At 41.5% G+C, this 27,822-nt stretch overlaps 1 protein-coding gene across 1 annotated transcript in view; it reads right to left on the bottom strand.

The window, feature by feature from the left end:
• The window catches only part of SNAP91 (synaptosome associated protein 91), a 141,363-nt gene that overhangs the window by 85,027 nt on the left and 28,514 nt on the right, over positions 1 to 27,822 (bottom strand). The window contains exons 3-4 of the mRNA XM_084622620.1: positions 11,537 to 11,679; positions 10,019 to 10,094 (exon numbers count right to left, since the gene is read on the bottom strand). Of these exons, the coding sequence (XP_084478746.1) occupies positions 10,019 to 10,094; positions 11,537 to 11,679 (219 nt within the window). The remainder of the gene's footprint in view (positions 1 to 10,018; positions 10,095 to 11,536; positions 11,680 to 27,822) is intronic.

Here is a 27,822-nt window from a genome sequence, read left to right on the forward strand (position 1 = left end):
GCTTGCATGGAGTTTGACTCCTGAAGTTGACAATATCATTGTTCCAGTAGATTATCGTTCTAAAGGAGCAAGAACTCACAACAAAAAGGTGTTTATTGATTGCACTCCCTTTGCATTGGACCAAAATTTATCTGAAGTTTTACATAGAAGAAGCAGTATAATGAATGGAAGACGAAGATGATGTGCTCTTAGCAGCCAGTTCTGCTTAGGAAGCAAACTGCAGTGTTCTGGACCGGCTGGAACTTGGACATTCAGTGCACTCATTTCCAAGTATTGCACACACATTGAGTTGCCATCCCAACTAGGTATCATGGAAGTGTGGGCAACTGTGGACAGGCCATTAACAGACTGTATGGTGCACTGCCTTCTGAGCAACAACAGAAGAATGAGAGCATTTCAGGTAGCTCTGGCTGAGCGTCCAGAAACAGTGAATCTAGAACAATTCCCAGGCCACGTACCAGCTTGACTATTTGAGGATAGACACACATGATGGTTCCTTGCTCTAAATGTTTCCATCTTTCTTTGAGCATCAACTCTGTCTTGTTTGAGTTTGACAATTGCTGTACATCCACTTGCTGATCCTAGATAGCTATTAAGATAGTTGAACAACAGCATTATGTGTATCTGATGAGAGGTATAGATCTGGGTGTCTATGTAGTGTCATGGCTTATGATTTCTTACAGTAAACTCTGTTAAATAAACAGGATGGAGGGATACTACAAAAGCCACAAGAAACTCCACAGGTGAATAGTCTGGTAGAATAGTGGGTGATGCCCTTTCACCTACATACTACCCCAGGTGGAGGGGGTCACATCCAAGTCACTACTTCCACATTAACCTACATACTACCCCAGGTGGAGGGGGTCACATCCAAGTCACTACTTCCACATTAACCCTGGTCCTACCTTGCAGTAACAGAGTAGTATACTGTAGTCATTGACACTGAATGCCATATAGGCGAACAGCAGACACCAATGTGGTCAACTTAAATGTACCCTTCTACACAGCTTACTTTGTCTACTTTAAGATGATGCACATGGGGAGCTGCCAAATGGTGCTGTTTTACTATAGCAATAGGGATAAAGGAGGACACCAACACATTAAAATGAACACTGAAATATTTGCATCTGTTTGTTAAATGATTATTTCAAGACAAAGAATACTGGATTTCTTTGACCTCAAAAGTATCACAATCTAAAGGGTAACAAAATGTAGTAACAAGTTTGTACAGTTATCACTGAAATGTGATAGCACTAGTGATATGTAATAATCATCAATCATCATCATGAGCTCTGTCAAGAGTGTGTGGTTACCCCAGTCTTCATTGCCTTTGTAGGTACATAGTTCTGTGCAGGAAAGATTGTTTTAACTATAGACAGTTGATTGCGCAGCAACTGGTACAGGCACTAAGAAGGTCTTGTAGAAACTCAGATGCCATTGAGCCCTTTAAGAATACAGGAAGTAGTTCACCATCCATATTTTTCAACTGATGATGCTGTGGCAATCCAGTATCTGGTTTATCTATGTGTGATACCCAAATCTTTTTTTTCCCCCAAGATGCACTTGTCATGCTCTTCAAAACGGTCCTCACATGGTGGGAGTTTGGCCAGGGACTTGTTCTTTTTGATAGCTAGACTGAGAAGCAACAATTCATGTCTGTGGGTTTCCTTTTCTTTTTTTTTTGCTCTGGTTATACAGTACTAACTTCCTTGCTGCCGAAATTGCAGCTTGTGCATCACTCTCCTCCAATTTGGCAAGATCTCTGAAGTGGTAAGCTCCCTTTATTACGACATTAAACACACATTTCCTTCTCCTTACCAATATTAAGTAGTGATGACACAGTCACATCCTGTTAATGCATGTACAGGAGGAAGCATGTTGCAGGAGTGAGTGTGTCAAATTGCATGCACAGGTATGAATCTACACTTGACAGTTGTGCTAGTAATTGTGCCATTTCAATCCACACAATATCTGTGTTCCATTTTGGAAAGTAGTAAACAGCAAGGACCAAAATATGTGTCTCAGATTACCTAAATTACTATAGTTCCTTTGACACCAAGAGACCCAAAAGCCATACTGGAACATACAGCTTGCAGAAGTAGCCTTGTGACAGCTTCCTCTTGAGTACTAAACAAAAGTCTTGGGCTTCAAACGCCTCTACTGGTGATGGACTTTGCTACTTCACCATTAGAAAAACCTCCACTAAGAAAATGTCTTTTCTGGATGTGCTCCTGCACCTATGGGCATTTTGAACCATAGTCACTTGGAAAACTCCTCTAAGATACCCTTGTTGGATGACGTGTTTAGAAGGTTTTCCATGGAGGCACACAAAATCGCCTTGTATTTCTTCCATCAGACATTACATCCTATCCTGCTCTGTCTTTTTGCAGATCTTATTTATTGTTGTCAAAGCTGTCAGAGACTTTGAATACAGAATTAGTTTTGTCACATCCTCTGAGGACCTGTCTTAAGTATATAACTAATTCATCAAATGTGTGGAATTTGTCTCCACGCATGGCCTCTCTGATGTATACTGTGGTTTCTTTGTTGAATGCTCTTAGCTCATGGATTCTTTCAGTTTGAGCTTCCAGCTGATGTCCTAATTCAGCTTTGTCTGTTCTTCTCATTGTTCCATCAGGATGGGAGAGACACATAGTCCCACAATAGGACTTGTGCCTAAGAACAGTTGCCATTGAAAAATCATCTTCACATCTCACCAATGACAGGGCTCTTCAGAAAAGTTTCTGAACTAATAGCTGCTATGACTGTCCCTTCCTTGCCAGACTTAAAAATTGTTTTCTTGGCTACGTCAGCAAGGTTCTGATGCCAAATTTCTTGACTGGAATGAAGAAACTATGGATCCAATCAGGATCAACTGCACCTCTCAAATTGCTTTATTTGTTTTCTACAGAATCTGCTATTTTGAGTAGAAACTCTTGTACATCTGATGTTACATGCTGTCAGTAGGTAACACTGATAGGAACCTCTAGATGTGATTCAGGGTCAAATGGGTTTGCAAAATTCCTGATGGTATAGCTGGTAAGAGCTGTAACATGCTCTTCATACCTCTTCAGTTTAGTGGCAAGGACTTGTCTGTGGACTCTGTCTTCACTACTTCTTGTTCTTATAGCTTTTTCATATTCAAGTTCTTTTATGAGAGAGTCCACCTGACAAGAGCTAGTTTCTTTGTCAGTCCTACATTCCCACTCTGCCCTTTGAGTCTTTGACAGTTCTGTTCACATGTCACTCCAAATTCCATTGAAAGATCCAGGAAGCTGATGCACAGAAAATTTCATACACTCAGAGGCACTGTACTTCAGGGATATCAAGAATGTAGACTGATATCTACCTGACATAGTTGGGCCAGTTTGCTGTTAAGAACTATTGAAGCATGGCATGTTGGGTGTGTAACTGAAGTTTCCAATCACCGTCTTGTTCTACACAGACATTTAGTAGTACGACTTGGAAAAAATGATTCCATAATTGAATGTAGGAGACAGGGCATACCATGACCACCCTGCCTGACATTCCTCCAACAGCAGCATACGCAGAGTTATAGCATCATCAAGCTTTTTAATAGACATGTTACAAGAAATCAAATACCTTTTGAGTATCAGCCAACATTTGCCAAAGTGCTGGAGCTACATGAGAACCTTTCCCCTGCTCACATCCTTTAACAATGAATAAAGTTTCAGAGCCCTCAGGGTCTCAAATGCTAGAATCAAGCCACGAAGAGAATGGTTAATTGCTTACCAGCAAGCGTTTGATCTGCAATACAAGCTGCATACACATCAGAATCAATAAGAAAGTCTAGCAATGTTGTGTCTCCCCCAGAATATCCCAATATATTAATAGTCTGTCTCTAGAGGAGATATTTCTATTATCTCCTTCATGAATGAGATTTCCATCAGCATGAAGTGGTACAATTCCATTTGGAATGAACACCCCTCCCTGGGACTCTTCCTAGTTTGGTTTTTGCAGCACTAGTGAGGAACCACCATTTTTGCCACATGTTAAACAGTTCCATCATTTTGGGGGATGGGGTGGGGGAAGACTTTCCCATGCAAAGCAAATTAAAAAATATTTTAATACATTGCCATTTGGTAGCTTTGACCAGTATTTAAATTTCAAACACCTTAGTGTTAACAGTAAAAACTCTAGTCATAGCCATGTTGCACTGTTTCTGGAAAGGTGCAAAAAGTGACATTTTGGGTACCACTGTTTTACCTAGCCTGCAGGCTTATGGCAATATTTGACAGCTCCACATCATACCTCAATTAAACATATATAAAAAAAGCTTTCAAATGATGTGATGTAAGCATTTGTAGGATGGATACATTAAACTCCAAAAATATGGCCCATCCATTGGTGAACTTAATATGTTTATTTCATATCCTGGCCTGAAACTTCACTGATTGGACAGATGTAGTTCAAAACTGAGAATTTTGAAAAAAGCTATTACTTTTCAATTCGTTAGGAAAGGAAGGTTGATCCCAGGCAATAATTTGCTGCATGTGAAGGACCTTGTGTATTGGGAGAGCTATTGCTGGCTTTAAGGGGGTGGTAGTTCATGCTGCCTTACAGCAAAATCTATGTCAAGAGGGAACTCAAGTGATCCCAGCCATCTTACTAACCACAGGGGTATGGATCATGTTACATGCAATTGCTCCAATTTCCAATGGAGCTTCAAGTATATACTGTGTGTGCAAATTAGCCAAAGACTGGAAAAGAGAAGGAAAATGTATGGTACTACAATCCGTTTATAGTTCCTTTGGTCTGAAGAGGTCACCACAGATTCAGATGTAAACTATCTAATGGAGTAGACCATGTTGTGAAGAAATATCCATGCTAGCCTCCTGGTTATTATGACCATAAAATCAGGGTTTATGACAATGTCATCCTAACAATTTCTGCTGACTACAATTTATTGACTGCAGATGACAGTGGAGGAAAAATCCAGCTAGCAACTAAGATACCTCTTGCCATTCTAACCAACCCATACCCTTCCCTTTCTGAATCCCTGCACTGGATACTGAATATTTTTCCTGCCACTACTACCATTTTCAAATTAAGAATATTCAAGGCAGTGTTTGTGTTCACCAAATTGTTCATGTAGATAAAAGATATCCACCTTCAAGAACTTTCACCATCACTCCCCTATTCATGCATGCGTGCACACACACACACACACACACACAAAGTATTTGATTCCTTGATTTCTGCTGCACACACCACCTCTTCCAGGAACTAGAAGCAAGGTCCATAAAACTAAATAGCAAAGCTTTCAGCAAAAATGTCCAGAAATATTTTTGGATCCCTAAAAAGAGTCAGTAAGGCCTGACCAAAACAGTCTGAGCAATGGTAAACAGAAATGTTACTTTATACAGCTATGGAAAGCACATCACCCGCTTCCAAAAAGCAAGTGCTGTGTGCATGCCATCCATTAACCATGTGGGCATCCAACACGTAGCGTTCATACCCAAGAACAAATTCTCACATGCAGAAATCAAAACAAAAAGGAAGGGTCTTTACTCTCAATATGGCAGAGATGAGACAAGACTGTGTGTGTAGGATAGTTCAATTAAAGGAGTAACACTAAAACAGTAACATTAGGGAAAAAAATTCTAACATTATGCTCTGTTATTCCATTGTCTAGACCTTCTCTGGGTCTTCCTGTTCTCCTCTGGCAGGAGAGAATCCTTTGTACTGGATAGATGTCTTCACTTTGGACTTTGTCCTTTTAACTCTTTAGGCTGAGCCTCTTGGAGATCTGGTTCCAGCTTGAAGGGGAGAAACTTAGGAGTCTACTGTAGTCCCTTGGCCAGTGCTTCCCTCTTTGGTCCAAGTCTTTGTGTGTCCTAAGGCCTACTGTAAATAATAGGCCTTGAAGTTGAAGTTTGCTTTCTTCTAAGGAACTGGATTAATATAAAGTACTGTTAAGAATGTGGGAGATAGGAATTCTACAGATTCTGTGTACACCTCTATTACTGTCATGCTGTCTGCTACATAGGACTTAGGTGCAGAGGGTTAACTATGTGATTTTGCTGCCCTGCCAGGAAGGCGGACAATGGGCTAACTCAGTCACTAATACTTAAAACAAATATCAACTTCCACTAGCGTAGATCAGGATTCTGATTGGAGGTGGAAGGTCCCAGCTTGAGGCCTCAGTGGCACTTCAGGTGGAAAAATGAAAGACCTGCGGGGGGGGGGGGGTCAGAAGGAGTCAGTGACTGCTTGAGGTCTGTTGCCCCTTCACTCTTGGATGTGGGGGCAATAGGGAGGCAAGTTACATCTACCTAAGCAGTTAGGTAAGACAACATGCAAATTAGGGTTGCCAACGGTCTAATCACGCAAACCCAAACACCCTTGCCCTTCCCCACCCCTTCTCAGAGGTCCCCCCCTCCCTCTGTTGCTTGATCTCCCCCACCAGGCTGGGGCTGAGGGGTTCAGCGTGTGGGAGGGGGTTTGGGGTCCAGCTCCAGGAGGGGGCTCAGGGCTGGGGCAGGGTGTTGGTGCTGGCTCCAGCTCAACTTATCTTGAGCAGCTCTCTGCTGGCTGTGCAGTGGGGATAAGGCAGGGTCCCCTGCCTGCCCTGGCCCCATGCTGCTCCCAGAAGCAGCCAGCATGTCCTTGCTGTGCCTGGGGGGTGGGGAGCAGGGGTTTCTGCACACTGCCTGTGCCCCGAGCACTGACCCCACAGCTCCAAGTGGCCGGGAACAGTGGCCAATAGGAGCTGCGGGAGCGGAGCCTGCCTTAGTCCTGCTGCAGCGCCAACCAGGAGCCAGCTGAGGTAAGAGGGGACAGGGGGACCCCGTGCGCTGCCCCCTTCGCGTGCTGCTCCTGGAAGTGGCCAGCACATCCCTGCAGCCCCTGGGGGGGCGGTGGGGCGCCACGGCCTGCAGCTCATGTTGGCCTCCAGAGGGCCATGCCGATTGCTTCCAGGAGTGACGCAGAGCCAGGGCTGGCAGGAAGACTGCCTTCGCCTTGCTGGACTTCCAGCAGCTTAAAATCTCCTGGTTCAGCTTCCTTTGCCTCCAGGAGATAGAGTGCGATTCTGGGAGATTCCCAGCAAAACTGGGAGGGTTGGCAACCCTAACACGAATAGGCCTTGTTGTTGCTGTAATCTCTTCTCTGTTCATTATGCTCATTTAAAATAAAGGATGTATTCAAAGAAACTGTTTTGAGTTACAGCATTTACCTACTGTTCACAAGTCTGAAAGGGAAGTCTATAGTCTGGCCCAGTGAAGTCATGGCAGGATGGGACCAGGAAAAAAGAGCAAGACAAACACAGACTCCCACACTGGCATGTGTGCAGCCATCAACTCTGGACAGATCTCTGCCAGTACAAAGATCTCAGTGGTATACATCAGTGAAGCATAAGACAGCAGAGGTTTGCTCTTAACTGAAAGATGGATTTTGCAAGTATTTGATATTGTGCTATTGTAACACTTTGAAGTATATGTTTCTACTTTAATACGGTAGATTATATTTTTCTACTAGATTGAAGTAAAAACTGGCAGTCTAACATTAGAACAAGGCTAGTATAAATCAGGACTGGCCTCACTGGAAATGGAGGATTGTGTAAAACTGGCAAGAGCATCAGTTGCAAAATGGGGAGGGGCATGCAAAGAATCATTACTCCAGACTTCTCGTCCTACAACTCAAAAATATATACAAAAGTGGTGCCTCAAGCCTATCCACAGACATGGACCGCAGGCAAAGAAAGGGCTTAGGTTGTTCCTCAGTTTTGATTTTCTAATTTTCATTTGATGAGAGGTGTATATTAAGAGTTACACAAACCCAGACTAAACTCCATGTACTTGTTCATTACTTAAGATGGTTTTATTTAATGCCAGATTTCAGCAGAACTTAGTTTAAGTTTCCTGAACAAACAGATTAGTCTACTAAAATAGTCTTTTGTAGAAAAAATTGAAGTAAGCTTGTGCCATTGCAGTGTTATTGAGATTCTGTAAAACACTACATAAAAGGAGTCAAAATTAATTAAATAAGGACACGTCCCCTAGAGCATTAATAAATACTCTGAATAAAAGCAGGAGAAATGTGTTCATTTTTAATAACCTAATGGATGACGGAAAGAGTTAGAAGCACAGAAGTCTGCAATTATTGCTCGCATGACTGTCAAAGGGAACAGTGGAGACAGTAAAATAGACAGATTGACAAAAGAGAAGGAGGTAGACAACACGTGTACAGATCACTACGGTAAAAAATAAGTCACTCAAAATACCTTTATGAACACTTTGGGCATATAACATATTGGTATCTGTCATTTGTATTTTTAGGAGTCTGACTGGGATTAGTTTAATTCTAACTCCAACTAAATAAATTAGTTTTCCCTTACAATTGTTAGTGCATTTTATACCGACAACTTCATATGAAAATCAATAGTATTTAACGCAGAGAGCGCGTCTTCACTGGCAACGTTAAAGGGCTTTTTATATAAGGGCAATACCTCTGTGCTATCAATGACCCCCTGTGATGCCACTGTCTATGCAGCCCCAAACAGCACTGGTCTTCTGTTGCTACATCTCCATGCTTATCAGGTGTAATTAGCATCCCGCATCACCCATAAATCTTTCCACATTTCCCTTTGAGGTACAGAATCTGTGTTTTGGATTTTCTCCAAGCTGAACATTTATTTTCTGCCCATATTTCCATCTTCAGTAGGATTTGCCTCTCCTTCCAATTCAGGATCAGCTGCCACTTTCATTAATGATCTTGAAATAGCAGGTTTCATATCTTTACTAAGATCAGGACCATCACTATAGTATTCCCTGGACAGCTCCCCAAGCTTTATATATTACCCTATGATCACGGGTCTCTGTATATTGTGGTAAAGTTTAAGATACCTCTAAACAAGGAGGACAGTGGTGGGGGTGGGGGAGAACAGAATTTGTCAACATAGAAAGCAGAATTACTCCAAACCAGGCACCAGCAGGAATTCAAACAAATGGAGCTCAAGCATTTAAATATGTTATTCTCTAGCTTTATTCCTTTCCCTGTGTGTGAACCTATAACAAAACTCAAAATACTATTTTTTTTCCTCCTGTATGATGTGTCCTTTTTGGTAAGAGCTGAAACATCTTTTTGATGCTAGCAACCACTCCAGCATGTGTGTTTCCTGCACATACTCCTAAAGCCATTCATATAATTCTTTAACAGCTTCCTGCTCTTAAAAAAAGAAGAGGGAATTTATTCCACCCACAGAGAAAACTTTTAGGTTAAAAGACAATACCACATTAAGGAAGCCTCACTACAAAGTTCAGCAATCAATGCAGAATTAGAGTTCCACCACTTTCTCATGCCAACTTGCCATTCCCGCCCCTCGATTGGCCCCTCTGGCCTCCTCAACTTCCTCTTACCCCCCTCTTCCCTTTCTTGATGTGTAACGATAAGAAAACAAAAGCCTATCTTGAAAGGTACAGAACATCTCCTACAAGTGATGGAGTCCTCCTTATTAGGAATGTTTTAGACTAAATGAGAAGACACATTAGGGAACAATTTCTCATTTAGAGTACTTCCCAGGATGGATAAAATATATATTTATATATAAATAAAACCAGTTGCCACTTTCATCTTTAACTTCCATTACATCCAGTCATAATAAAGAGATATATTAATAGGATAAGATACCCTGCCTTATTCCCATTTGAAAGGTTCTGTTTTGAATCATGAGGTATGGGAACTTCAATTATTCTCCCCCATGAAAATTTTAAGTTCTGCAGAAACTGACCGGCCAGCTGGGAAGTTTTAGAATAGTGCCCCATCTCACTTAGCCTTACAGCTTCATTACGTTTACAAAGTGTTGTACCTGTAAAGAAAATGTAAGTTTGTCAAATGAAATACATTTTAGAATGGATTATTCCCATTTTGGCTTCATATGCTCCCTAATTCATACCTTTCAATGAGTATCTCTACTAATATAGGTTAGCAAGGCCTATGAGATATTAGCAGTATCTTACTGCTAAAGTTTAATACAGACAGGCCACCACATTCTTACCATGTGATCCACTTTTGTCCAAAAAATTGCTGAGATTGAATAGTGTGTTTCTAGATGCCAAATACTGAATAAATCTCTGCAAGACACAAAAATGAAAGTCAATTTCCTCTCCATTCCAGTCCAGATCTGCAAGCAGGTAAAAAAATCAGAGTTGATCAGATGTACATATAAAGGGAAGATTCAGCTGATCTCCTGCTAACTGACCCAAGTCACTCTGACTCAAGTGGATATAGATGGTCAAAGCCACAAAGCCTGGATCCAGATTAGAACTTCCTCAAAACTCAGGACCATGGAGGGAGTTAGAACCTATGTTTTGGCTTGCGCCTTTGGTTGTTCTCCTTAACAGTTTTAATAGCATTCATAAAATGAGACTTAGGCTAATCTACTGTCCTGCCCTTCCTCTAACTGGCCTCCTTCTACAAAAGGTAGAAGACAATTAAGGAGCAGCAAGATCTATTAGTTTGCAAGAGGACAGAACAGAGAATAACGCTATTAAACTGATTATCTCTATTACAGTAGTACCTGCAAGCCCTGCCTGAGGAGATCAGGGTCCTATTGTATTAGGCATTGCCTATATGCCGAGTGCTTCATTTACAGCAAGACAGCAAAAATGGGGAAAGCACATTAGTAACCAACTAAAAAAATTCTGGAATGATAGACAAATGGAGTTGGACTAGGAATTGTGATGCAGCTACACAAGAGACAAGTGCATGGTGCATGCATGTGTGCACACACAGTGGAAGGAGCTAGTGGAATTACTTCTTTCCACATGCAAAGTACAATGGTAAAGAGGCTGAATTCGCTCAAGGAAGTTTTATATTTAAAGAGCCACTAATCTAAAGTCAACACAAACAAGAATTAGGAAAATATGAGCTGAAAAATGCTATTAAATTTGCATACAGTGGAGAAAGAATAATCATTTGTATAGCAGACATTCACTAGGTCAATGGTCTGAAGAGCTGTGGCTATATAATAAATAAAAATGAAATGGGTAATGCCTTGTTAGTATAAAATTCAAGTTTTTAGGCAAAAAAAGAGAACACACTAACAGAGGTCAGACAGACCTAAATCAGAGAACCAGTCACAGGAGGCATGTAAAAGTGAGGATTCCACAACATTTAGAGTTTTTCCCCCCTACATATTTTTTTTTCCTGAACTTCAGTCATTATGGTCATAAACAAGCATATTAGAAAGTTACAACTTAAATATTCTTTGTAACTTTAACTTTAGTTTCTAATTAAGATGAGGCAGAAGTTAAAGAATGAATGATTACCTGATCTATTATGTTGACAAATTACAATTGCTGGAAGGAAAACCGAACTGCTAGTTCTGTACTTGCTCTTAATATCTCCAGCTTCAATTTAAGTTTGGAAAATAGCAACTGACAAGTGTAGTCCTTTGTTTTCATGAAACACAGAGATCAAAACAGTTTAAAAAGGTACTTTTAAATTTTCAATGACCTATCCAGGAATTTCTTCAGGGTAAACACGGTCTTATGAGAGAATTCCATTTGCTTACCTCATTGCCATGAACCATTAGATGATGTGTTGTAACTAAGGCTTTGAAAACCACCACCCAGCTACTATTTGTTGCTCGCTCAAAAAGAGTATCAGCCATTTGAGGAATATTAACATTGGTCTCGTTGGTTGCCTGGATCAAATCTATTTAAAAAAAAAAAAAGAGGAAAACGGTTACAGTAAGTACAGAAAAGACAAACAGCATCTGGTAGACTAGATTAGAGTAAGAGTTTCAATGAGACTGTGATAACAGATAATATATTGAAACAAGAGTCCAAAGACATTTATCACAGTATCTATCCTCAAGGCTGTGAGAGAGTGTACTGGCCATCCCAACCCAACATTTATTCTTAAAAGGTTATCAAAGAAGTTATACCAATTCAATTTGACGTTATCAAAAACTCCTTTGGAGTTAAAGACACGTTTTGGTCTTATATGAAGTAGGTGAGAGGATAGGACCAACTATTGTTGGTTATCTAGTAATACACGCTCTAAGGATAAGTCTACGCTGCAAGTAAAAACCTGTAGTTGGCCCATGCCAGCTGACTTACACATAGGTGCTGACTTTTATTGGTACCACTCGGTGCTCGACCCCTGCTCCTCTGCCCCTGGCCCCGCCCTGACTTGACCCCTGCCCCTCCCATTCCAATCCCTTCCCCAGAGTCCCTGCCTCAACTCCCCCAAGTCCCTGCCCCTATTCCAACTCCTTCCCCAAATCTCCGCCTCAGCCCCACCTTTTCCCCTGAGTGCGCCACATTCCCACTCCTCCCCTATCCCGCCCAGAGCTTGCTAGAACCGTTTGGCAACAGCGAGTGCTGGGAGGTAGGTGGAGGAGCGGGGATGCGGCATGCTCAGGGGAGGAGGTGGAGGCTGAGGAGGAAGTGGTGGTGAGGTGAGGCAGGGCGGGGAGCTTGGCTGCTGGTGGGTGCAGAGCACCCACTAATTTTTCCCTGTGGGCGCCCACAAAGTCAGTGCATATGGGCACACAGGGCTCAAGCTAAGGGGTTGTTTAATTGTATTGTAGGTGTTCGGGCTCAGGCTGGTGGGAGAGTGACAGAGCCCAGGCTCCCGGCTCCCGCCTGAGCCAGAATGTCTACATCACAATTAGCCCGTGTCCTGTGAGCCTGAGTCAGCTAGCACGGGCCAGCCATGGGTGTCTAACTGCAGTGTAGCCCAACCCTAAGAGTCATGCCAGCATGCCTTTGCAGATCTCATCAGGATACCAAAGGCGTATCAGTCAGAACAACATTTTAATGGTCACTTTCTCTGTAGTACACTCTGTAATACCATGTCACTTGAGAATCATATGTGAACCCATGCACTCTGCTTACATAGGCCAGAGAAAGCTTGATATCTTGATAACTTATTTTCAACAGAGGAGTTTCTAGTTCTTGTTGTAAAGCTATCCTTCAAAATGTTCACTGCTGCAGTTATGTCTTCCAGTGTCTCCATAGCTTTTGACAGCAACAAAAGTGCTAAGGATCTCAATTTTTTTGTAAGCCCGTTTCTTAACTTATGAAAGCTTTGACCAGCAGGTACATACATTGAGTTAATTATGGGTGCAAAGCAAACCCTCAAAACCCAGAGGCTTTGGGGTGGAGTGAGGGTGGGGGAAGAGAAGAGGGGGAAGTAGACTACTGTGACAGGGTTGGACCAGATGGCTATAGGAGAGTAATAGAAGGCAGACATATTAGCCCCAGGCTAAGTAGGTCCCTTTTCCCTTGGTAAGGTAACAGGGAAGGTTCCAGAACAATCAGGAACCTTCTGGAGACAATTAAGACAGGCTGATTAGAACACCTGCAGCCAATCAACAAGCTGCTAGACTCAATTAAGGCAGGCTATTCAGGTCACCTGGGTTTTAAAAAGGAGCTCACTTCAGTTTGTGGTGTGCATGTGAGGAGCTGGGAGAAAGAGGCACTAGGAGCTGAGAGTGAGAATGCAGACTGTTGGAGGACTGAGATGTACAAGCATTATCAGACACCAGGAGGAAGGTCCTATGGTGAGAATAAAGAAGGTGTTAGGAGCAGGCCATGGGGAAGTAGCCCAGGGAGTTGTACTGTCACTCAGCTGTTCCAGGAGGCACTCTAGTCAGCTGCATTCCACAGAGCCCTGGGCTGGAACCCAGAGTAGAGGGCGGGCCCAGGTTCCCCCCAAATCCTCCGAACTCCTGGTCAGACACAGGAAGAGTCAACCTGGACTGTGAATTCAGAAAAAAACGGCCAATCTGAGGGCTAACGTGAAGCTCCAAGGTGAGCAAATTCACCAATAAGCGTAAGACCCACCAAGGTACAGCAGGAACTTTGTCACACTATATAGAAATATCCAGGTGTGGGGAAGAATAAGGAAAAAAATATGGTTGTGGGATTCTATATCAGATACCCTAAAAGCCAGAAACACAGATACTAAAGTTAGTCTGGTCCAAGGAGAACACGTACAAGGAATTAGAGAACTCTTCCCAGCCACAAGAGATGGGATAGGTTTATTTTCCACTAGGGCATTACTGGTAGACCTAGCCCTCCCCAGATCCATCTGTTGCATTAAGGCAGATATCTGACAATGTTTTGAAATCTTAAATGAAAAAAAAAAAAAAGATTACAAAAAGTTCAACCAAGCAGTCTCAGAAATAGGTTTAGCACTACAGCCATAATAAGAACACAAATGGGGCAAATAGTCAATTCTAAAATACCCTCAGCATTAGCAGAACCTTGCCTTGGATGCAGCTGATGGTTACAACAGCAGTCTTTGTCTGATTGGGTCAGTAGGCCCAAGAAACTAAACCTTCGAACACCAGAAGCAGGACCAGGAAGACCTGTACTGAAGTAATGTGAGCAAAAATTCAGTGCTGTCAGTTGCTTTGAATTTGGAAGCAACACTTGTGCCCATGCAGAGGTCCACTGACGTGAGTGAAAAACCACACAGCACTTAAAGAGTTCAAGCATGCAGATCTTAATGGGCCTAAGTTTAGTCCCAACTAGTGACAAGAAAAGGGATGATAGAGCAGAATACGAGAGTTGACAGATCATGATTACTTAGGTTTATCATGTACACAAAAAACTCGCAGTTTCAGAACTAGAAACATTAAAGAGATTTTGATTTATTACTCTAGATAGCAACACCACTGTTTAGAACCTTACATACCTGGTTTTATTTCTTCTTCGAGATGCATCCAAACATTCTACATGTTAACTGCTCTCAGTGTGAGCCCAGGACTTTTTTGACCCATAGTCCAGGACCCTGCCACCCTTACAGCAGAAGTGAAGACTTATCCTCCCATCTTCTCTCAGAACTGTGTCAGTGTGGGTAATAAGAGTTATAGTGCTCTGCACCTCAGGACCCTGCAGCTATTCCTCACCCACAATTTGTAAGGAGCACCAATACATTGCATCAATGATTGGAGTAGTTCAGTCTTCATATCCATTAAACCCCAATTATGTTTGATTAGCTGACATGGCTATTTAGGTCACATCGCAGTTGATTTCTAAAGTGATACAGTACTAATGACCTTCAGTGTGTGTTAAAAGAACACAACATTCCAAAATTTAGACTGCTATTGAATCTAGTTCTGCATGGAACACAGTTTTAATTTACACAAGAGTGACATTTGAGGCATTAGCACAGCCACTAAAGAGCACACTTACGTATTCATAAATACATATACTACTGTACCTGATGTAATACAGGCATTGTTTAATTGTAATGAAAGAGGTGCTGGGACTGAAGCAAATTTTTTACATTTCTAACTGATGTCAAAAGCCTAGAAGTGCCAGGGCTCAGCAGGACTTGACTACAGGAAGTGAGAGACTTTTGAACGTCAGTACAACACATAAGGCCAATTTCCCAGTAATCTGAGAGCAACTGTGAGCCCTGGATTATACCAGCCTTCCTGGTTGATACTGGAATTATGAACATTAAGGATGTTTGAACCTGAACGTTACCCCATATTTAAATGGATTTGTTAAAGGAAACCTAGGACCCAAATTCAGAGGAGGGTTTACGATTGTGCTAAATGAAGCGGGGGTAAGCTACCTTTTCTGGACACCCAGCCAGCCAGCTATAAAATCCCTGTTAGTAGCTGTTCTTTACTTGCTTTACCTGGAAAGCGTTAAAAAGCCTATAGGTAAAAGGAAGGGAGTGGGCACCTGACCAAAAGAGCCAATGGAAAGGCTAGAACTTTTTAAAATTGAAACAAAAAACTCCCCTTTTGTCTGGGCTGTTCTCCTGGAGATCAGGGACAGGGGAGGAACTATACCGTAAAAAGAGCTTGTGCCAGGTATGAAAAAAATCAAATCATACCTAGAAACTACTCATTTGAAACCCCAAATATGTAGGAGATTAAAAAATATCTAGGAAGACGCGATTAGGTTTCTCTCTTATTTCTGTAAGGCTTGTGGACTCCTCTGTGCGCTAACCCCCAAATGCTTTTGTTTTGCTTGTAACTATTAAACTGGACCTGAAACAAAAAAACCCAACCATTCTTGATGCTTATTATATTTGCTCTTTTAAAATCTAGCAATAGCCTAAGTTTCAGATGTATTTTCTTTGTTTTTAATAAAATTATCTTTTTTTAAAAAACAGAATTGGGGTTTGTGTGTGTCTTAAGAGGTTTGTGCACATGTTGAATTAGCTGGGAGCAACAGCTGATTTCCTTTGTTTTTCTCTCTCAGCTCTTCCACGGAGGGGGTGGTGAAAGGGCTTGAGAGTACCCCAAGTGGGCCTTCCTGGGTTCCAAAAGGGATTTTTTGTACTTGGATGGGTAGATGCTGCCACCACCCAAGGTCAGAGAAAATCTGTAACCTTGGGAGTTTAATACAAGCTTGGAGTGGCCAGTATTAATTTTTAGAATCTTTGCAAGAATCCTTTTAGACTCCTGCACTCAAATTGCCAGAGTGGGGAATCAGCCTTGATAGCCGTCTTCTAAGAAATACAGTACACAAGAGTGATCTGGAAGATGGTATCCAAAAGCAAATGAAACCACAAGAAACTTGCCTATAAAGGTTTATGAACAACATGCTCATAAGTCACTAGCAGGGCTGGCTCTACTGTTTTTGCCACCCCAAGCGATGGAAAAAAACAAAACAAAAACAAAAATAAAAAAACCCAAAACTGTTGCCACCGAATTGCCACCCGGGACGTCAAAAGGGAGAAGCTGCCGCCGAACTGCCACCGCAGATGGCAAAATTGAGAAGCTGCTGTCGAATTGCCGCCGCTGCAGAAACACTGCCGCCCCTTTCTGACTGCCATCCCAAGCACCTGCTTGGAACGCTGGTGCCTGGAGCCAGACCTGGTCACTAGGAGAGGGAAACCAAAATAACCTATAGCTCAGCTATTACCAGAACATGTGGGTCATGTTTGCAACTGTTTCACCTCCAAAGAAAGCAAGAACTGGGAAGTGTGGAACTAGTGGTTTATGGTGTGATAAATACTCCTATCCTGCTGCTACCTCCCAAAGAGGATCTTTACGTCCAGGCTTAAAAGAGGTTTTCAGTGGACAATAATGACTTAAAATACTTTCTAAATTTACAGTATATTAAAATGTAGTGTTTTAGTATCACCTCTTTAATTGATTTTTGCTAAAAGTGGTGCGCCTAAAGGGCAAAATACACACTAGTAATTAGATAATACGGCAACATCAGTGCTACAGCCCAATTAGCCTCAGGAAAACCTCCACAAAGATGCTGCCATTTCACCCACTCCTACACATTACACCAAGGTAGTGTGGCAGCAGTTTATGCTCTCAGAAAGCTCTAATACATACTTTCCACTTGATGTATTTTTGCTGTTCAATCACGTTGACACTTGTCTATTCACGACACTATAGTAATACATTAAGGGTGGAGTTTATTCACTTAGTGAAAAGCCTAAAAGGAAAGAAAGTCTGGAGCAGCTTTGTTTACACACTACCCAATTCAGCTAATTTTTCCATCAGCCTAACACACTTATGACCATCCTTAAGCATAAGTATAGCAAGCAAACACTTGGTAGCCTGTGCCACATGCAAGGTCTACGACTCAGAACCAACCCTACCTCAGCAGTGAAACTGAAAAGCATGAGGGATGGGGGAAAAAGGAAAACAATTCAGGACCTGATTCATCCGCTTCATCCCCACAAATCATAAAGCAAGGCATCAGGAGTCAGTGCAACAGATATCAGCAGGATAGAGGGCAGAGAGAGCATGTAAAAGATGGACATCATGTAAGTTTGTAAACACCTAGGAAAAAAGCCTATATAAGTAACCCAGAGAATAATAATTGAAGACAATGACATGCCATGACACAGGGAAGATGGCTAAAGGCAATTGTTTTTGCCAGTCAGATTTTCCAGTTCTTGTGTTTACTCCTCAGTATGTACATTTTAATCTGAAACTCCCTTCAAGTGAGGGGAATGAAAGACAGAAGCATTCAGCTGATTCAACAACACTCTACAGTTTGTCCTACATGACATCTTTCATCTGCTGAAAGGGCAAAGCCAAGTAGAGTAATAAGGCTAAGTTTTGAATTGAATTTATGAAGTCTCAGTGGTTTAAATACAGGCAGGCACATAAATAAGAAATTAAGCCCGGGACAAGAAGTTACCTGAAGTACACGAATGCAAGTAAGTTGTTAAAGAGGCAATACTAGAGAAAATGTTACCACTCATCAAGAACCAATACATATGGGAATAAAAAGAAACCTGCCATTTGGGAGTAGCTGAAGAATATGATCAAGACAGAAAGACAGCCTTATTGGGGTCTGGAATTATCTACATGGGGAAGAGATTTCTGATATATGAATCATATAATCTAGTGGGCAAAAGGGTTAAGATCAATGACTGGAAACTTGAAGATGGATAAATTCAAACCAGAAATAAGGTGAAAATTAAGAGTCAGGATAATTAGCCATAGCTTACCTAGGGATGTGGCAGTGAACCATCACAAAAAAAAAAATCTCTAATCTTCATATGAAGACTTCAAGACTATATGGTCTGCTCAACTGCAAGTTATGCCTGGTTTCAATACAGGATGAAGAAAAATCAATTAAATGAAGAAACAGTAAGCGATTAAGGAACACCAGAAAATAATCGCAGGTTTCAGAGTAGCAGCCATGTTAGTCTGTATTCGCAAAAAGAAAAGGAGTACTTGTGGCACCTTAGAGACTAACAAATTTATTAGAGCATAAGCTTTCGTGAGCTACAGCTCACTTCATCGGATGCATTCAGTGGAAAATACAGTGGGCAGATTTATATACAAAGAGAACATGAAACAATGGGTGTTACCATACACATTGTAACAAGAGTGATCACTTAAGATGAGCTATTACCAGCAGGAGCGCTGGGGGGAGGGACCTTTTGCAGTGATAATCAAGGTGGGCCATTTCCAGCGGTTGACAAGAATGTCTGAGGAACAGTGGGGGGGTGTGAGGGGGAGAAAATAAACAAGGGGAAATAGTTTTACTTTGTGTAATGACCCATCCACTCTCAGTCTCTACTCAAGCCTAAGTTAATTGTATCCAGTTTGCAAAATTGATTCCAATTCAGCAGTCATAGAATCATAGAATCATAGAATATCAGGGTTGGAAGGGACACCAGAAGGTCATCTAGTCCAACCCCCTGCTCAAAGCAGGACCAATTCCCAGTTAAATCATCCCAGCCAGGGCTTTGTCAAGCCTGACCTTAAAAACCTCTAAGGAAGGAGATTCTACCACCTCCCTAGGTAACGCATTCCAGTGTTTCACCACCCTCTTCGTGAAAAAGTTTTTCCTAATATCCAATCTAAACGTCCCCCACTGCAACTTGAGACCATTACTCCTCGTTCTGTCATCTGCTACCATTGAGAACAGTCTAGAGCCATCCTCTTTGGAACCCCCTTTCAGGTAGTTGAAAGCAGCTATCAAATCCCCCCTCATTTTTCTCTTCTGCAGGCTAAACAATCCCAGCTCCCTCAGCCTCTCCTCATAACTCATGTGTTCCAGTCCCCTAATCATTTTTGTTGCCCTTCGCTGGACTCTCTCCAATTTATCCACATCCTTCTTGAAGTGTGGGGCCCAAAACTGGACACAGTACTCCAGATGAGGCCTCACCAATGTCGAATAGAGGGGAACGATCACGTCCCTCGATCTGCTCGCTATGCCCCTACTTATACATCCCAAAATGCCATTGGCCTTCTTGGCAACAAGGGCACACTGCTGACTCATATCCAGCTTCTCGTCCACTGTCACCCCTAGGTCCTTTTCCGCAGAACTGCTGCCTAGCCATTCGGTCCCTAGTCTGTAGCTGTGCATTGGGTTCTTCCGTCCTAAGTGCAGGACCCTGCACTTATCCTTATTGAACCTCATCAGATTCCTTTTGGCCCAATCTTCCAATTGGTCTAGGTCCTTCTGTATCCTATCCCTCCCCTCCAGCGTATCTACCACTCCTCCCAGTTTAGTATCATCCGCAAATTTGCTGAGAGTGCAATCCACACCATCCTCCAGATCATTTATGAAGATATTGAATAAAACCGGCCCCAGGACCGACCCTTGGGGCACTCCACTTGATACCGGCTGCCAACTAGACATGGAGCCATTGATCATTACCTGTTGAGCCCGACAATTTAGCCAGCTTTCTACCCACCTTATAGTGCATTCATCCAGCCCATACTTCCTTAACTTGCTGACAAGAATACTATGGGAGACCGTGTCAAAAGCTTTGCTAAAGTCAAGAAACAATACATCCACTGCTTTCCCTTCATCCACAGAACCAGTAATCTCATCATAAAAGGCGATTAGATTAGTCAGGCATGACCTTCCCTTGGTGAATCCATGCTGGCTGTTCCTGATCACTTTCCTCTCATGCAAGTGCTTCAGGATTGATTCTTTGAGGACCTGCTCCATGATTTTTCCAGGGACTGAGGTGAGGCTGACTGGCCTGTAGTTCCCAGGATCTTCCTTCTTCCCTTTTTTAAAGATTGGCACTACATTAGCCTTTTTCCAGTCATCCGGGACTTCCCCGGTTCGCCACGAGTTTTCAAAGATAATGGCCAGTGGCTCTGCAATCACAGCCGCCAATTCCTTCAGCACTCTCGGATGCAACTCGTCCGGCCCCATGGACTTGTGCACGTCCAGCTTTTCTAAATAGTCCCTAACCGCCTCTATCTCCACAGAGGGCTGGCCATCTCTTCCGCATTTTGTGATGCCCAGCGCAGCAGTCTGGGAGCTGACCTTGTTAGTGAAAACAGAGGCAAAAAAAGCATTGAGTACATTAGCTTTTTCCACATCCTCTGCCACTAGGTTGCCTCCCTCATTCAGTAAGGGGCCCACACATTCCTTGGCTTTCTTCTTGTTGCCTCTCTCAGTCTCTCGTTAGAGTCTGTTTTTGAAGTTTTTTTGTTGAAGTATTGCCACTTTTAGGTCTGTAATCGAGTGACCAGAGAGACTGAAGTGTTCTCCAACTGGTTTTTGGATGTTATAATTCTTGACGTCTGATTTGTGTCCATTTATTTTTTTACATAGAGACTGTCCAGTTTGGCCAATGTACATGGCAAAGGGGCATTGCTGGCACTTGATGGAATATATCACATTGGTAGATGTGCAGGTGAATGAGCCTCTGATATTGTGGCTGATGTGATTAGGCCCTACGATGGTGTCCCCTGAATAGATATGTGGGCACAATTGGCAACGGGGTTCGTTGCAAGGATAGGTTCCTGGGTTAGTGGTTCTGTTGTGGGTGTATGGTTGCTTGTGGGTATTTGCTTCAGGTTGAGGGGCTGTCTGTAAGCAAGGGCTGGCCTGTCGCCCAAAATCTGTGAGAGTGATGGCTGAACTTTGTGACTCACCCATAACTATTTCACATTTGGGGACAATGTACACCTTCAAATCAGCGGCAGTGCTATGGGTACCCGGATGACCCCACAGTATGCCAAGCTTTTTATGATTGACTTAGAACAATGCTTCCTCAGCTCTCGCCCCTTAACACCCCTACTCTACTTGCGCTATATTGATGACATCTTCATCATCTGGACCCATGGAAAAGAAGCCCTTGAGGAATTCCACCATGATTTCAACAATTTCCATCCCACCATCAACTTCAGCCTGGATCAGTCCACACAAGAGATCCACTTCCTGGACACTACGGTGCTAATAAGTGATGGTCAAAAACACCACCCTATACTGGAAAGCTACTGACTGGTATTCCTACCTACATGCCTCCAGCTTTCACCCAGACCAAACCACACGATCCATTGTCAACAGCCAAGCTCTACAATACAACCCCATTTGCTCCAACACCTCAGACAGAGGTGAACACCTACAAGATCTCTCTCAAGCATTTACAACTACAATACCCACCTGCTGAAGTGAAGAAACAGATTGACAGAGCCAGGAGAGTTCCCAGAAGTCACCTACTACAGGACAGGCCCAACGAAGAAAATAACAGAACGCCACTAGCCCCCAACTAAAACCCCTCCAACTCATCAAGGATCTACAACCTATCCTGAAGGACGACCCATCACTCTCAGATCTTGGGAGACAGGCCAGTCCTTGCTTTCAGACAGTCCCCCAACCTGGGGCAAATACTCAAATTTAAATTGGATTTTTTCGATAAAATGCTTTTTGAGGGAAAAAAAAGCCAATTAAGATACATCTTTGAGCTACGTCTCATCATAGAATAGGGATTATAAATTCTAGTTCTATAGTAGACAGTATATTCATGTAATGTTTAAAAAAAGTTTTGTAAAGGAGTTCCAATAGTTCATGGATTATGGACCCAATCTTATAGGGTTCCAAGGGCTTCTGTATAGATTATTTAGATTAATCTTTTTTCCTACCCAATGTGACTCAGTGCTCAATCTAGAAGATATCACCAGAGATGCTTTGTTTTGAAGTTCTCCAACTGTGGATTTGAGTCTCCAGAGATAACATGCTTATTGACAGCAAAAATGTTTTTAAATAAATAAAATAAATAGAGGTGAGAAATAACAGACCTCAACCCTATTATCCCTCTGCAAATTTGTGTACACAGAGTCAATCCCTTACCTTGCTCTAAAAGTGAGAAGTTTCAAAAAGTTAAATGTACAGAAGATGGTTGGGGGGGGAGGAATAGCTCTGGACAAGGAGAAGTCTGGAGATAAATGTGAGAAGGGAGGGACAGGCAGTAGAAACAAAAGTGAAACTGTTTGAGCAGCATATTCCAGAAGTCTTGAGGTCTTTCTGAATGTAGCCTCCATTGATTTGAGATTTTCCATACCATTCTCTCACTAGAAGGGAAAACGTATAATGGCAGCAGGCCGTAAAAAAGACCCCATTTGGGAATATTTTAATGAAGTTCCTCTACTTGTGGTTAAGACAGGCATGTGTGCAAAATGCAAAACAGTGCAACGAAGAAATGCAAGGCCTGGTTGCCCGCATGAAACAACATCATGAGAAGTGTTCTTCTCAGGAGGAAGCTGCATTGAAGAGGATAGGAGAAACATGCAGGATCTTCAGGTTGGTAAACTTTTTTTTTATTTCATACCTTTCTTAAGGACTGCCTGTCTTCCTTCTGGACTACCCTTGAATTCTCATGTTGGAGCAAAAAAATATATAGTTGTTACTCTATGGTACTAGCATTTTAAATGTAGGATTCTGAAGACTATTCACCTTCAAGATCACCATAATTTTCTATAGTTTCAGTTATCTGCCAAGGATAGTGTTTCAGTCACATAATGTATGTCACCTGCAGCAAAAAGAAAAAAACTCAGTCATCCAGAACCAACCATAGATACGTTTGTGATAAGAACCAGCAGATTACAAAAAGAGGTAATTGATGAAAAAATTGACCAGATTCTTTATGCAACAAATGCTCCTTTCGGTATGACTGAGAACCCACACTTCATTAACATGGTTCAGTCATTCAGACCAGGATACAGTCCATCCAACAAAGCAGATGTTGCAGGCAAATTGCTGGATAAAGTGTATGAAAGAGAAATTGAGCAGCGTGCAAAAGGTTTAGAGGGTAAAATTGTTAATCTGATTCTTGATGGGTGGAACAATGTCCACAATGATCCTGTTATATGTGCTTGTGTGACAGAAGAAGGGAATGTCTTCCTTACAGAAACAATTGATACATCAAGAAATGCACACACATTTACTTGAATACTTACAAGTAGCAGCAGTAACATCTATAACTGAAAAAAATCAATTGTCTAGTATGCAGCTTGGTCACAGACAATGCTGCAAATGGATCCAAGATGAAACCAAATTTAGAAGAGAGTCCCAAGTTAACATACTGTTGCAGTGCTCATTTGATGCACCTCCTAGCCAGACATCAATGTTGTTGAAATTGCAAAATACTTCTGTAACAACCACTTTACAGCAGCTGCTCTGAAAAAAGTGGGAGGAACCAAGCTAACTCTCCCACCAGACATGCAATGGAACTCAGGAGTGGACTGTTTTGAGCACTGTATCAAGAACAGGCCTAATCTGATGACAGTGTGAACAAAATCATGAAAAAAATAGATGGCCCTGCCACAGCCAAAGTTCTCAACATTGGGCTTAAGAGCCATGTTGAACACATGCTGAGTACCCTGAAGCCTATTTCTGTAACCTTGAACAAAATGCAGGGAAATAGCTGTTTTATTGCTGAAGTTTAAATTTGCATATTTCTCTTTTTAAGATCTCACTCGGTTCCTTTCAATGACAGAGTTAAATTACAAGCATTAAAAAAACGAATGGGACAAGCACTATCTCCAGCTCATTTTCTTGCAAATATTCTCAATACTAGGGTCAAGACTTAACTGCTGAAGGAGTTGGCTAGGACATGGACATCCAGCAATCATCCCTCCATAATGCCAACTATAATAAACTTCAGAGCTAAGGGTGAACCATTCAAGAAATATATGCTTGCTGATGTTTTAAATAAAGTCACACCAGTGAATTGGTGGAAGTCACTTAAGCACTTGGATTCAGAGACTGTTGAAGTGATAATCTCACTTTTAACAGCAGTAGCTTCGTCTGCTGGTATAGAAAGACTATTTTCTTCCTTTAGACTAATTCATTCCAAATTGAGAAATCGTTTGGGACCTGAAAAAAGCAGGAAAGCTTGTTTTTCTTTTCCAGATTATGAACAAACAGAAAAATGATGGTGAAAATGACTGAGTTAGTTGCAGAAGCCAATATTTTAAGTTTCTCATGTTGGCCTGGCTGACAGTCTATTTAAGGTGGTGGTGGTTTTTTTAACTCTTTTTAAAAAACTGAATTTTAAGCATATTAATTTAGTTAGTATTAAAATATTATATGTTTGCTGTTTAAGAAAAATCCAGAATACATAATGTTGTTTTAGTTAACTAAAACAATTTATGTGTCCGTCTGGTGATGTTCTCCTCCTAATACAGCATGGCAAGAAAATCTTCCAAATATTAATCATTAACCTGTTGAATGGGAGATAGATATTTATGAAGTCATCGGGAGGTGAACTGCTTCAATTACCTTTGGTAAATGAAATAACCAAACAATCGTTCATTTTCTGATATAGCTGTAAAACTAATCTGAAAAGTTTTCAGAATAAATCACTTAAAAATGTATAGTGTGTACCTTCTAAAAATGAAACCTACATCTGAGTTGTGAAAAATATGTATTACGGTTATAACAACCAACAAAAATGCACTTATGTAGAAATCCATGATTAAATTGAGTCTTCCTGACTAGCGATTTAAATCAAATAGATTTAAATCAAATCCACCCTGATCAAAACCAGGATGTCAACTAAATTTAAAAAAAAAAAAAGGCTGACTAAGTGAATTAGTTCAAGTCAAACTGGAGGTTTGGAATTTCTTTAAATCAACTATGCAATTATCTACAATTTGCATCCTAAACAAAGCAGGGGAGAGGGGAAATGTATAGGGAAAAGGCTTCAGTCCTAGTTGGATGAATAATTATTCCTAACCTTTTTTTGAGGTGAACAGATATCCTACAGGGAATGGAAAAAGGGATTGCTTAAAAAAGCTACATTTTTTAGGTTAGAAAATGTAGAAATAAGTCAGAATTGCCAAAAAAGTCAAACTGAATTAGTTCTTGCTAAGGAAATTAAAACAAGAGGTTTTTTCGTTTTATAAATAAAGAAGAAGATTGGATTACTCTGCAGTGTGGATGGGAGGAGATTCAAGATGATCAAGGTATGGCTCAATTAAATTCTTTGAGCATTTTCCCCCCAAATAAGGATTATAATATGGAACATGTGCATGAAAGCAGAGAAGAGCTACTAGAATGCTCAAGGGAATGGAGCGCTTCTCTTATGCGAGGAGACTGGATGAACTTGGCTTGTTAAAGTCACAAAAAGAAGACAGGGGGACAGGATTACCTCCCTGATGTACAGAGACCAAACACCACGTAGGATGAAGAGCTAATAAAAGCTAAAGGACAAGGTTGGCACAAGAACAAATGAGTATAAACATGCCATGACCAAATTAGAAGGTTTAGAAGAGCGATGTTATGGAACAGCCTCCCAATAGAAGTTGAGGGGGCAAACAATTGAATTAGTTTCAAGAGGTAGACAAGTTTTAGGAGTGTGATTGTATGACAGGGTTGCTTATGATGGTTGGATTGCTTTTGGTTTATGTCTTATGCTCCTAAAGCTTATGTTTCAGGACTTCAGCTAGTCACCTGGATGTGTCAGGAAAGAATTCTACAAACCGCCCACCCCATTCCTCCTGCATCTCACTGATGTAATTCAGGGTTTTTGGTCTCCTTCCTCTGAAACATCTGAGATGTCCTCTGTATTAATGCCTCTAGCTGTGGCCTGGAATATTATACAGAAGTTCTGGATAACCGTGAAGACTGAAGTGACAGAAACTGGATGTAATTCTATACTATAGAGTGGAAGATCATCCACTTAGAATCTAATAATGAGAATTTCTATTACAAGCAAGGGGGCTCATCAGTTGCAATTGACTGGAGAGGAGAAAGGCCTGGGTGCATGGACTGATCATAGGATGACTGAACCACCAATGTAATGTAGCTGTGAAAGAGGCAAATATGATCTGAGGCTGAATCAGGCAAGTATTAATGCCATTGTACAAGGCACTGGTAAGATTTCCATTTAGAATACTGTGTACAGTTATTCGCAAAAAGAAAAGGAGTACTTGTGGCACCTTAGAAACTAACCAATTTATTAGAGCATAAGCTTTCGTGAGTCACCCATGTTCAAGAAAGATCAATTCAAAGTTGCTCACATGCTCAGGGTCTAGCTGATCACCATATATGGTATCAGGAAGGAATTCCCCCCCCCCCCGATCAGATTGGCAGTGACCTGGGGTATTTTTCCCACTTTCCTCTGCAGCATGGAGTGGGGTTGCTTGCCAGGATTATCTGGATCTCTCTGCACTTAGTCAACTGGTGCACTTTGATCCCTCCTATTCTCTGCCTGGGGTCAAGAAGTCTCGTCTCCTGTAGGCTGTGTTACTTGGTTTAATTTTGGCTATTGCATTTAGTGTGAAGATGCTGGGTGATGTTGGTGGCACACGATATATAGGTCAGGTTAGATGGTGTAGTGGTCCCTTTTAGCCTTAAACTCTGAGTAATTTAAGCTTGCCTACCAGCATGAGTACAGTCATTTGTAACACTGAACCTCTTTAAAATCAAAATGATATTTTTAAAAACCACCAAGAACTCAATCTTCCTCAGCTTTAGAGGCAGAGTTCGCAGAGCCATCTCTAGTTGAAGATGCTGAACTTTCCATTTTAAGATCCCATTTTCAGTTGCTTTGCTGAGCCATATGTTAACCATTTAAGCTATTTTCTATGCCTGGTGTCCAGCTTAGTCTGAGGTTTGGGTTTTTGTTAAGAACTTTTCCGCAAAACAAACAACTCATATGTTTCCTACAAGGTTTGGTAAAAACTAGGGCTGTCAACGATTAAAAAAATTGTAGTTACCTGCATGATTAATTGCACTGTTTAAAAATGTAGAAAAAATCCAAAAATATTTGAATATATGGTATTGTACTGTTTAATATATTGATTTCAATTACAAAACTGAATATAAAGTGAGCACTGTACATTATTTTTATTTCAAATATTTGCACTGTAAAAATAGTATTTTTCAATTCACCTCATAAAAGTACTGTAGTGCAATCTCTTTATAATGAAAGTTGAACTTACAAATGTAGAATTATGTACAAAAAAATAACTGCATTCAAAAACAAAACAATGAAAAACTTTGGAACCTACAAGTCCACTCAGTCCTACTTCAGCCCATCGCTCAGACAAACAAGTCTGGTTACACTTTGGAGGAGCTAATGCCGTCCACGTCTTGTTTACAACGTCACCTGAAAGTGAGAACAGGTGTTTGCTGGCTACAACAGTGC

This window comes from Lepidochelys olivacea (genome assembly GCF_965140295.1).
Source record: "Lepidochelys olivacea isolate rLepOli2 genome assembly, chromosome: 3".
Taxonomy (NCBI): Eukaryota; Metazoa; Chordata; order Testudines; family Cheloniidae; genus Lepidochelys; species Lepidochelys olivacea.